Source organism: Octopus bimaculoides, chromosome 1 (assembly GCF_001194135.2).
Source record: "Octopus bimaculoides isolate UCB-OBI-ISO-001 chromosome 1, ASM119413v2, whole genome shotgun sequence".
NCBI lineage: Eukaryota > Metazoa > Mollusca > Cephalopoda > Octopoda > Octopodidae > Octopus > Octopus bimaculoides.
This window is the reverse complement of record NC_068981.1, coordinates 119,499,403-119,512,747: the sequence shown is the minus strand read 5'-3', so window position 1 is coordinate 119,512,747 and position 13,345 is coordinate 119,499,403. Positions and strand designations below refer to the sequence as shown.

The 13,345-nt window shown below is 33.4% G+C and overlaps 1 protein-coding gene across 2 annotated transcripts in view; it reads right to left on the bottom strand.

Moving 5' to 3' along the window:
- Positions 1-13,345, bottom strand: part of LOC106867958 (tyrosine-protein phosphatase non-receptor type 23) — a 108,264-nt gene that overhangs the window by 69,987 nt on the left and 24,932 nt on the right. For both annotated transcript variants that reach the window (XM_052969842.1, XM_052969843.1), the window contains exons 3-7: positions 12,940-13,067; positions 4,553-4,679; positions 3,843-3,971; positions 1,671-1,832; positions 694-852 (exon numbers count right to left, since the gene is read on the bottom strand). In XM_052969842.1, the coding sequence (XP_052825802.1) occupies positions 694-852; positions 1,671-1,832; positions 3,843-3,971; positions 4,553-4,679; positions 12,940-13,067 (705 nt within the window). The remainder of the gene's footprint in view (positions 1-693; positions 853-1,670; positions 1,833-3,842; positions 3,972-4,552; positions 4,680-12,939; positions 13,068-13,345) is intronic.

Genomic DNA, 13,345 nt, shown 5'->3' with positions numbered 1-13,345 from the left:
ACCACATTTGTGCAATCTCAAAGAAAGAATGAGCAAAGTAAAAAAAACAAAAAGACTTTTCATTTATGTTTAACCCTAGGTCAACCTGATTGAAGGAATTCCAGGCATGACCATTCCATCTTTTTAGGGCTATCTACAACTACATTATCCAACATGCCCTCTTTATTTAAGATAGGTGTGATTCAAAAGATTTAACTATTTTTAGCATATTAAATAACCATTTAGAAGCTTCCTCACTAACTCAGGGAAAAGAAACATAGAAAAAGAGAAATGGATTCCTACAAACGTTTGTGATGGTTTTGGAAAAAATAAAAATGTACTAAAAAAAAGTACAAAGTGAAGATTCATTTATGGTGTAACTTGCCATAGTGTAAAAGATTGATTTGATATTTTGTAACAATAATGAATTTGTGAATAGGAACAAATACAGAATAGAGCTCAATAAGTCATGTCACTTAAAGATGAAAAACAATTCATATCAATTGAAATAATAATCCTTTCTACGAAAGGTACATGATCTGAAAGAACAAAAGGCAAAGTTGTCTTTGGCAGGATCTAAACTCAGAACTTGAAGCAGGAAGAAATACAGCAAAGCATTTTTTCCAGTGCTCTAATGATTCTACCAGCTTGCATCTTCAATAACAACAAGAACAATTATATCTAACATCAATAATGATAAAATAACCAACTAACTTTGGAAAGTTTCATGCATTCTGTCAACCGATCATGTGCTGTTGAAAAATATGTAACTCTTTCTCCCCATTTCTGTTGGCCATCAGCTTGTTGGCCAAGATAGAAGTATTTAATACACTGATAAAACAGCATTTTGCATTCCATTCGTCTCTTCCAAGCCTTCAGTTGAAAGAAATAGAAAAAGAAAAGGTCAAATAGGAATTCATGTACATCAGATCAAAAAGACATCAATATATATTCTAACATGCATATCAAATGAAAATAGAGAAATACAATTTATTCTAGATTTTCTTAAAAACAATGATGATATTTGCCAATTTAAGACTGAATTATTATTTATGTCCACTTTTTCCATATTGGCATGGTCTGATGAGACTTCTGGCTAAGAGATTTAACTAAACAAATTGTTGTGACAAGAAACAAGTCAGTCACTGAGAATCAAATGGTTTTATTTAGATAAAACATTCAGCTTTAATATTCAAAGTTTAAATATCTAAATTTATAGCAAAAAATTGCTGTCTGTTAGCCTTCAACTATAATGCACTTGGCTCAGAAGCAGCAGTAACAATTTCATAGCATTTTATAATGCCTTGAATTTGCTGGGAATATTTTTGTACTATGATGCTCTCCATAACAGTTATAAGAACACAAACTTATAGGGAAAAAAAGTAAAGCAGATCGAATTTTATATTAGTTTACTACTAGTACTTTATTGAATAGAAATATAAAATCAACTCGGGCAGAATTTGAATACAAAAATGGATGTAACTAAAAAATCAAAACATCTTTCTCACACACACACACACATTTGAGGCTTCATTCCATCAATAATGACAAAGATTGTTAAAACTTTACTGAAGGGCTGACAAACCTGGTTATTTTTTTTTTAATGATAAAGAAGTGTAAAGTTGAAAAAATACTGAGCTGTGAAAGAAGAAATAAAAGGTTTATGGGAGTTTGGAAATTTTTATACTGACCTTGTACAAACTTGAACCCAAAATTCCCTGATCATAAACAATAGCTGCGTTCTTTAATGCCAGTTTGTAATACTCAACAATCTCTGCTGCAACTTTGGCTGTAATTGTGCTCTTGCGACTATCACTCATTGACTTCTCAAGAATACATTCTTGAGCTTGGGCCTAAGAGATTAGCAGAGAAAAAATATAAGATGTTTATTTCTTCAAAGTTTGATGTACAAAAACATGTGAACATTACATACATGCAAGGAAGTGTGTAAAATGAAATATAATGGCAACTTTAGTAAATATGCTATGAAATGTACACCAAGGCTTCATATCATTATCTAGACATATTTATTTAAGCGGCTGTTGGCAATCCTCAATGGGAGTGAAGTAAAAAATGATGTCCACCAAAGACTAATTATACCAGAGAGAGAGAGAGAGAGAGAGAGAGAGAGAGAAAGTGTGTGCGCACGTGTGTGTGTGTGTGTGTGTGTGTGTGCGTTCATGTGCGCACGTGTGTATGTGCACCCCAAAACTTTCAAGGCAAAAGTTTGGCATATTTTATTTTCTGTTTGAGCATTAATTTCCTTATCAGCCTTGTGCCAGACTATCATTGCTGGGAAATTCGAAGTGCTTCTTGGAACACTCCTTGACTACTTAGCATTCAGATTATTCTGCCAAATGTAATGCTTATTTATTAATGTTTTGAATCAATCATGCATTACCTCATAGTGTCAAGATTTCATGGTATGATAGCTTATTTTTAGAGTGACATTGTAGAGTAGGGATAAGAGGCCAAATCTTGCCAGTTTTAACATAAAACTGGGTATAATATTTGAGTTGGATATGGCCAGTTTAACCCCTTAACATCCAGATTTCTCAAATCTATTGCTTATTTATTCACATTGTTTTGAGTTAATCACACATTATCTTGTAGCTTGAGATTTCAATGATATGGCTGTATATTTTTAGAATGAAATTGTTGGATAAGTATGAGAGGTCAGATCTGGTTGGTTTGAACATAAAACAAGTAGAAGATTTAGGCTGAATATGGCCAATTTAAATGTTATATGCAATTATTGGAAACCAAGCCACCATCTGGAATCATCCATCTTCATTCTTGAACTGAAATGGACCAAATTTTCATAACTTACATCTGACAACCTCCTCAACACTAAAGTAACCTCTTATTTGATAAGTCTTTTTCTCTTTCAACAAACACACAAATATATCTTTTTAAATGAAGGAAGAATTCAACTGATTTTCTTTCTCCATATACATCTCATATACATCTCCATGGCTCATCACTTCCCAATACAAAAGAAAAACATTTCTCAGGATTAGATATTCAGATACAGCTTTCCCCACCAGAATGTGATTCTGGTATCCTCTTTTCAATGGCTTTAGGTTATAAGTTGTATGCTTGAAGTTGATTGCTGTTTTTAGAGTTCAACTTTGAATTTACCTTTTATTTGTTTCAACCATTTGACTGCAGCCATGCTGGAGCACTGCCTTCAAAAATCTTTAGTCAAATGAATCAACCCCAGTACCTATTTTTTTTTTGTAAAACCTGGTATTGATTCTACTGGTCTCTTTTGCTGAACCACTAAGTTACATGGACATAAACACACCAACATTGATTGTCATGCAGTGGGGGAGGGGCAAACAGACACCACACACATACACACACACACTTTCAGCTTCCAGATCCACTGACAAGGCTTTAGTTGGCCCAAAGATGTAGTAGAATAAACTTGCTGAAGGTGCCATGCAGTGGTACTGCACCTGGAACCATGTGGTCGAGAATCAAACTCCTTACCACATAGCCATGCATTGGCTTCTAATTTTTTTTTTCAATAATTGCTACTACAATGACAAAATCTTCAAAACTATTACATATTGCATTGAAAGAAAAAAGATTTCACTAATAAAATTTAGACCAATAAGGAATTGATTATAGAAATTCAACTAAATGATGAACCCTCTAAACACTGACCCCCTTTCGGAGGTTGGGGTGTGTATGTGTTTGTGCATGCATGTAAATAATAGAAATAAACAGAAGTAGATGGCAGAATGGAATAATCAAAAATTGTTGGTACTGGAATTCTGGACGATAAGGTTAAAAGGAGGAAGCAAAAATCAGCAGTAAACCTTGAACAATTCTTAAATATATTGTTAGTTACTTACAAGCATTAAGTTTACATGGAAAGACATCATTTCTCTTGAGAGGTCTTGACTGTAGGCTGTGTAATAATCTCTTAGGTATTCAAATGCCCAAGCAGCACACTGAAAGTGGGTACAGGATACTTTCATACCCTATAGAGAGGGAAAAGAGAAAAATAGGATTTTGTTATCAAAATAGAAAAGAAAAAAAAAGAGGCAAGAGAAAATAAAATGTATTTGTTTATATTAACAAAGTCAAATATTTTTAAACTATACACGCACACACACACACACTAAAAGTGTGAAAACAAGCTTGGCCATTTAGGACAAACTTATGAAAATGCTTTGGACAAGCAAGGGGCTAAAAAAAGAAATGGGGTAAACTGATGAATGGGAGACAGAAGAATAAAACTAATTTTTGCACTAAGCAATTTATATGGAGTAACTTTGCATTAAGGAGTGGAACATACAATTTCCTGTAATTCAAACCACCTTATATATATTATATTAGATGGAAAACAAAATATATCTCTATTGCTGGAAACTCCTTCACATGAATTTCTCGGGTTTAAAATACACCTTTTGGGGGGGGGGGGGGAGATTGACAAAATTTGAGAAAAGTAGTCTTCAAGAACTAGAAGTTTCTATAGCTAAAAGGACCATATCAATGGTAACTGCAAAGAAAAAAAAATTTAAATAATACCGACAGTATACAGTACTAACACATTACTTACTTCTGCAGTTGTTCGTGTGTCAGCAGCTCCGAGGATGGAATGCAAGGCGCCAATGTTATATAATATGCATGCCTGTTCAAATTTAATGTCCTGGTATACATATTCTCTTCCCGTATGCACATCTTCCCTGATAAAAAAATGGAAGGAAAATATCAAAATATCTCATTATTTCTCTAATACTTGATAGGCCATTTAGATATACTAGCAGGACCTGTGAATATTTCACAGGATTAATGGTAGGCCTATCGGCTTATTTCTGAAAATTTTATCCAAAAAACTTGAAAGCATAACCCGTGATATGTCTCTAATCAAAAGATAGTCGCTCATCTGCAAATCATTGAAAAGTGAAGGAAATTGGAATACAATGATTACATAATGCACTTTATATACACACTTTATATACCTTATGCACAATTTTATAGACTTAATACACAGCACTCTCACTCTTCACCTTATCCTCTTTTTCTCCTTCCCTTTCCATCTGTCTCTTCAACTAATCATGTGAAAGCATTACAGACAGGGTAAACAAGAAAAAGACTTAGTTAAAAAAAAATTACACATTTCACTCACCACCACCTCTCCCTTATGCTCCCCTCTTCCACTCCCTCACCCCCATCAACAAATCATGTGGAAGCATTACAGAGACTAAATAATGGAGGAACAAGCAGAATTATTACAAGAGTCTCGCAAAAATAAATAAATAAATAAATAAATAACAATAAGGCAAATTATAAACTTTTATGAATGAAATTAAATAAGATTTACAGGAAGCTCAAAATCATTTAAACATAATGAGCAGTAATACCATTTTACCACTCACAAATTCTAGCACTTGGATCTCTTCTAACAAGAACTCAGAAAGAAAATAAGGGATATTTGAAAATCTATTTAATAAATCTAAATGACATTAAAATCCATTCAGATAAAACGTACCTTATACTCCACTGATAAAGCTACATACTATCATTGCTTTGTACTCACTTCTTTTATCAAGAATTGTTTATATTATATAACAGAGAGAAACTCAATGTAATTAACATTGATAAACATTAACAAGCCTTCATAAACAGAACCAAACCGAACCTCAAGGCCTGATTAACCTTATGAGGATAAAGAAGACTTTAATAGGAACCCCTCTATTTATGATTAACCCCACCAAAACAGTTATGGAGTAAATCAGTAAATCCTTCCTAGATAGGATTTTACCTAAAGAGCCCAATTAGATCTTTGGGAAAATACACAGGCATTGACTAACTTGTTTAACAGCATTCCTAATAAACTAAATACAAGGTTTACGAAATTTAATGTTAAAGATTATAATGCATTGTGAATCTTTAATAAAAATCACTAAATTCAAACTCATTACTAACATTGAGAAGTACAGGACTAATATCTTACAGTAAAGAAAATCATTTTCTAATTTGGTAAATAACTTTGGATCAAGAAAGTATCAAAGACACCTCTTGATCTGGGTATGGATACAAGTGACTTGGCCAAAGTTACAGACCTAATCAGGCTATAACTGCTATTCCAACTCAGAAATTTTCATACAGCAATGATTGATTATAAATTTTTTCAAACTAATTCACAATTAAGAATTTGGGTAAAACATCACTTAAGATACTAAGGCTACAATAGCTAAGTTTTTAAATATAACCCTTAACCTCTAAAATGGTTTAGTCATATATTAGCTCCAAAACAAATATGAAAGGGGTCTCAGGGAGTAGCGTCCCTGCCTTCCTGAGCTAGTTTTCCACCAGATTTCTTAAAAATCGTGGTAGAGGCCTTGGTCTCGAGACCACTCATGTCTAGAAACTGAGGTTGGGGGTAAGCAAGGGCATGCTTCCCATAGAAAATCCAGCTACAAAAAAAACTCATGATAATAGCAAAGTAGAATGGGCTCCAGCTAGGACTGAGTAAATGAAAGCCAGGTATAATAACATGAAGAATTCTGCAAAGAGGGTGGCTGCAAGATCTATGAGGAAGGAGGCTGAGGAGAGGTTGAGCGGGCTGGATGAGAACCCAGATAGAAGAGATGTTGTGGGAGGAAGATGCATGAGGGGGAGTGATGGAAGGTTGAATTTTAGTGAGAAGGACGGGGGAAGAGTTTGGAAGGAGCATATGGAGGGAATTATGAATAAGGAGAATGAATGAGATCAGAGGGTGGAAGTTGCTGTGGTAAAGGGGCCAGTGGAGAGGGTTAGTTGGGAAGAAGTAATGGAGCCAATGAAGGAAATGAAAACAGAAAGGCAGCTGGTCCATCAGAAGTAAGTGTGGAAATGATAACTGCAAACGGAGAGATAGAGATTGTTGTGATGATAGAGCTCTTCCAGGGTGTGCTGGATGGAAGAGGAATGCCAGATGGTTGGGCATTAAGTATGGTGGTACTGATCTATGGGCATGTGTTGAGGAGCATATTCTGAAGAGGGTGCTAGAGTTTGAAGTGAATGGACAGCGAAAGCTAGGTAGACCGAGGAAAATATGGAAGGGATAGGTGAAGGAGGAGATTGGGAGGGTTAGCTTGAGAAGGGAGAACACCCAAAACTAGGCAAGATGGCAAGATGGTGTCAGGGCAGTTGCTATGGCAGTGAGGTAGATCCTGCCATCTTCATTAACAGGGACAAAACCCAGATTCAGATGGATGGATGGATAAATAAACTACCTAACTACCCAAAATATATAACTAGAGATATAGTTTGAAATATTATTTAAACTGTCCAACACTTCAACATAAATGATATTCTAAAAGATCATCATCATCATCATCTAGTGTCAGTTTTCCATGTGGCATGGGTTAGACAGTTTAATTGGAACTGCTAAGCCATAGAGATGCACCAAGCTCCAGTCTGTTTTGGCATGGCTTTTATAGTTGGATACCCTTCCTAACACCAACCACTCCACAGAGTATACCGGGAGCCTTTTACATGTCACCAGCACAAGTGATCATCTTTTGTATTACAATGAGATCTAAGCAAGAACAGATTACACTGCTAAGATTCAATACATCTCTACTCCTGAGAGAAATAGACAAACATATCTGCTAGTATAATCCTTATAATTTAGAAGTCACTAATCCTTTTGCAAAACTATTTGCTAGTGTCAGAAAAAATTTCCCCATACAACATAAGATACTATCAAATCTTTACTAACAATACCATTTCATTATCCTATTCAATTATATTCTACTTAGCTTCTAACTTGGCTAAAATATATTCTAGTGTGAATATTACATTTAATTGTAATTTCACTAATTCCACCAAGTGTCTCTTAGATGCTAATTGTTTAGCTAAGAAAAGTATATGAATGCACTGTAAAAAAAAAAAAAAAAAAAACATGTACTTATCATATAGCAAAGTTTATATTAGATATACTGTTAGCAATTGTAAAATTAAAGTACTCTACCTGCTCTTTCAGGAACCCAGACATGTCTTTACTATTGGAGTATATGGAAATTGGAGAATATTCTTTTCCAAATGAAATGAAACTTTAAAAGGAAATTTAAAACATTGTGTGGCTTGTGCACAACTGGGATATTTGAGATATTCTTTGCTAAGGAATATTTACCAATAAACTTAATATCTTTGCATAATCAAAGGACTTGAAAATATTACCAACTTCATTATCAAGATTGATAAATTACCTTCTGGAAATGAATTTGATTCTTCTGTATGTAATATTTTCTCTTGTCTACACAATTAATCCTCTGGTTATTATAACCCTATTCAAACCATTAAGAACTAAAGATATGAACTCACAAACAAGGACTTTTTTCCATACCTAAATAAAAATGCCCAGATTCAACTTTAAAAAAAAAAAAAGAAAAAAACGAACTCATCTTCGTTTTATTTTGCAGCTCACTTATGTATGGTAAGCTGAAATTTATCAAGCACAATGTCCAAATTTTGAATGAAGTACTACCATAACAAATGCTTCTGCAGGTTACCAAGAAATTTATATAGAGTGATAAAAAGCTTCTGGTGTGTGCATGTCTAATGAAAGTGATTCAGAAAATGATTATAATAATATTTATTATTATAAATGATCTTGACATTCATTTTACTTACATAAAATATATTCATTACATTCTACTGTTTCATTGCCATTTATTTACAAGTATTATAAATTTTATAGATAAAATATTTTTCTGGGAACAAATTACGACTTATGGGAAATTATTGCTACTATGGGAAATTATTGCTCTGCTTTACAAGTGGTCTGCAGGAATAAATTAACTTGTATATCAAGGAATTACTGTATTTCAAAAATTAAAAACTGTATCGATGACTCATTTCCATAACAGAAATGAATTTCTTTTAACTTACGTGGCTTAGAGGTAAAAGCTACACTAAAATCTCTTTAAAAAGAGGCTAAGAAAAAAAAAAAAAGGGAGAGAGAGAGAGAGAGAGAGAGAGAGAGAGAGAAAGAGAGTGAGAGAGAGAGAAAGAGAGAAGAAAAACACACGCACACACAGAAAAAGGTGATAGCAATAAAAGGTTAACATCATTCACAATTAATTTCAAGCTTGCAATACAAATTGATATTTTTTCTCCCATGTCAATAGGATATGTAATAAAAATTGCAATATACAAAATAGAACAATACAAAGTTTTATAGACTCGTAAGCAATATAAAAAATTATAGACTCATATTTCTGCTATTTGTAAAAATAGTGAAGAACTTAATCACATGTAGGTTAAATGATTTCATAATGACAATATCCAATAATCAATTTGGTTTCTAAACCAGACTATCACCAGAATATACAGTTAATAAGCTAGTGAATAAACTGCACACACAATTATATACAAAAATTATCAGCACCAGAGTATTTGCTGATTTGACCAAGGAGTTCATTTTAATTACTTTTAAAAAAATAAATATATAAAGTAGGAAAGTGCAACACATGCCTAAATTTTTATACAAGTTCCCTCCTTGATAGGTTTGCAATAAAATGCAATGACATTTTCTAACTTATAATTTTTAAAAAAACCCTAAGAATCCTCCAGAGATAAATACTAATACTATTACAACTTTTTTATATACACTAATGACTTAATTGAAATCCCAAATATCCCTTATTAGTTTTGCAGACATTACTTATGTATTGATAGTAAACTAGCATAAATGGAACGAGAGGAATAAAAGAGGGACAGTTAGACAACGTGAGGAGGTTACAACACGTAGACAAAAATTCAAAAGGTGGTAGACAAAATATAAACAGATACACACACAAAATGTTGTGCACAGTAAGTCGTAGTCAAGAAAAAGGAAAAGAGATGAATTCAAACAACTCTTAACCCTTTAACATTCAGTTTACTCTGCCAAATGTAATGCTTTTTCATTCACATTGCTTTTAATTAATCATACCATAGCTTTGAAATTTTGATGATGTGATTGTGTATTTTTAGAATGGTACTGAAGGGTAGATGTGATAGGCTAGATCCAACTGGTTAAGGAAAAAAGAACAGGTAGCATATTTGGGTAGGATATGGCCAGTTTAAATGCTCAAGGATTAAAGAAGCTGACTCAAAAATATTTGCTGAATTACCTAAATTAGAGAGCTGTTCAAATCAAGACTTTCCCCAAATCATAAAACTAAATTTATTATTTTTTTCAAATCTAGAATAATGATCAAAATCTAGGTTCCTTATTTTACTAAGATGGAATTGGACAAGTTGATCATATAAAAATTTTCAATGCTTAAGTGGAAACATAAATATAGTACCTAAAATATAAAAAAACTGGTATATTTAAGCAGGTCTTTTTATGCTTGATGAAAATATATATTCTTTGGGGATAAATTCATGCATTCCATATGAAAACAAAATGGCCAAGTAAAAATAAGATCAACAATATTAAAAATCATCCACAAGAATCCAGATAAAAACAGACCTAGTAATTCATCCAATTTTATCCAGCTTAATATATCTATTTCCTATGTAAGTTTTATATACAATATATTTATGCTAAAACAATGAAAGAAATTTGTTACCAAATGTCATCACTTTACCATGTGACATGCAAGTATAAACAGCTAATAGGTTAAAGAGTGAATAAAATATTTATCCAGAAAGTTAAATTGAAAATTAAGCAAACCATTAACATAAGTGGCCCAGTGGTATAGAATCAACTACTCCAAAGTATAACTAGCTTCAAATTTTTAAAAGTATATAAACACAAACAATGCTAACAATGTTGGTCAATACTCTCAGTCAATCCTTATTCTTAAGTACTCTGCTTAATTATTATAAAATACTAACAATTGTTGTCATACATCACAAGTTGATTCTAATAAGATTAATAACTGAAGTCAGTTGTAGTGGATTTAATCAATCAAATTAGTAACCTTAGTTATTCAATACTAATGTCCTTATGATATGGTGAAAATATAAAGCGGGGTTTTCTTTTTGTTTTTGTTAATATAGTGAGGAACATCACTGTAACAAACATAAACTTCATTCATTAAGACAACTAACATTTGCAATTATTATGTGATTATCCTAGCTTGAAAGAACAGAATCTTCAATACAAAAAGTTTCTGCAATGTGAATGGTAGAATTATATCTTGTGAGTCACAAAATCCTTTGAATAAAAAAGGAACACAATGTTTCTGGTACTGTAATCATAAAAGACCAAAAGACAAATGAACATCTGTCAGTACTGATCCCTTCCTCCATGGCTATAAAGTGCCTACCACATTAGGCTAATGTGATAGATATTCTACATCCATGCAGAAGGGGATCAAAAGGAAATCGTGTGGCTTGTATCACTTATATTGTAAGTGATATACCATCTAAGTGAGGAGATGGTCATTATTTTAATACATTCACAATTCTTTAAGCACTTCATAATGAATCTGCTTATTTTATTAACTGAGACTTAAATCTTAATTCATACTCTTAATATGACTGTCTAGGTGAAGACTTGGTTCCAGCATTACAGGTATAGTACAAGTTTACCACTTTCAAGATTTGGTTTAATCTAAATACATGAAAAAACTACACAAGACTGGATAACACTTGATAACTCTGTAATTATTTCTATCTAAAACATCACCTTTACCTTTGTAGCAGTTGACTGTGGTGCTGCTACACCAGTCATTGGGTATGACTCCTTCGCGAACCACCTAATTTACAATATGGCTGATTAAACCATAACCCATACCACCAGATATTTTAAGCATCTCAGCAGTGATTCCTGATGGGCCAAAGGGGGAGCTTCCCCCATCTTTATATCCTTAATTGCTTTATCTACCAAGGAACTGTCAATTCGGGTAGCTGGTCCCTCAATTAGGTCGGCATTTGGCAGACTCTCCTCCTCTCATTCATTCTCCATGTTCAGCAGTCTTTCATAATGGCATTTCCAAGCCTCTTTCTTTGCAGAGTCATTAAATGCAAGTGCACCATCATCCATGTGAACACATTTCTCTATTACATCACAATTTTCTCTCACAAACTGTCTTGCAATCCAAAACACTTCGGTTCTTTGGTCTGCGTGTCGCTGAACACAGGCAAACTTCTTTTCTGCTTTTCCCTTAGCTAAATATACTTGTATCCTAGATCAGGGGTTTTCAAACTGTGGTCCGCGGACCACAGGGGGTCCGCAAGGACAAGACAGGGGGTCCGTGGACAGCAAATACTTTTTATGGGCAATTTGATTTTATATATGTTTTTTAATCTAAATCTTTTAATTGACAATAAACCTATTTGTTAAATACTGTTAAATAAATAAATGTAAAAATATGTTATTTTAAGCAAATATTTATGTATAAATTTCATAAGCGTTTATAAGGTAAAGCCTGAAATATAAAGAGGTCCGCAAGTCAAAAAGTTTGAAAACCCCTGTCCTAGATTCCCTTCTGGCTGTCTGCTACATTCCCTACTACCCCAACTCTTCCAGGCCCTACAGGTCAGTTTTTTTCTTTTTCTCTAATGGCCCTGTCTACCACATTGTTCCACTACCACATTACCCGAGGTTTGGATGGGACTTTGCACCAGCTGCAGATTTGGTCTGTAACACTCAGCAGGCTGTCCCACAGGAATTCGCAGTTGCCTTCTCTGTCACAAATCTGTAGCTCCTACTCCTCATCAAATGTCCCTAAATCCCTGATTACATGAAGGGTCTTTAAACTTCAAAGTCCTTTATATATGTGTTTGCCCCCCACCCCCACCCCATCACTTGACAACCAATGGTGATGTGTTTATGTCACCATAACTTAGCAGTTCAGCAAAAGAGTAAGGACAGAGGTATTTAAATAGTTGAAGGATTTTAGTCCTGTGCTATCATTTCTGCCTTTTTGAATTTAATGATGAAAAGAAATAATAATGTTAATAATAAATTGGGAGTAGAACAAATTTTAAAGCAAACTTAGACATGTTAAGATTTACCAGGTGAAAGATATAGCATCCTCATCATCTTGGCCAAGCTTAAAACGGCTCTGTAAAAACTGAAGCTGTGCATAATATCTTTTTAGTGTACTGCAGCCAGTGAAATCCCGAGGAACACTAACAGCAACCTGAAATTCAAGAAACTTAACATTAAAATTTGTGCAGTCAGGATCCTAATTTTCATGTACATAAGAAAAAAAAAATTTAAACTTATAACACTAGTCACAGGAATAAGCATATATTTACATTCTACCATGTTCTCAACTACATAAAATTGCAGCACTCCAAGTTTTTGTTTCTTTATAAATTGGTGGCTACATAAATGGAAAAAAAAAAAAAAAATTTAAATGCTTAATTTCAAATGTTTTGTAACTTTGTTTTTTTTTCCAGATTAAGATAAGAGTTA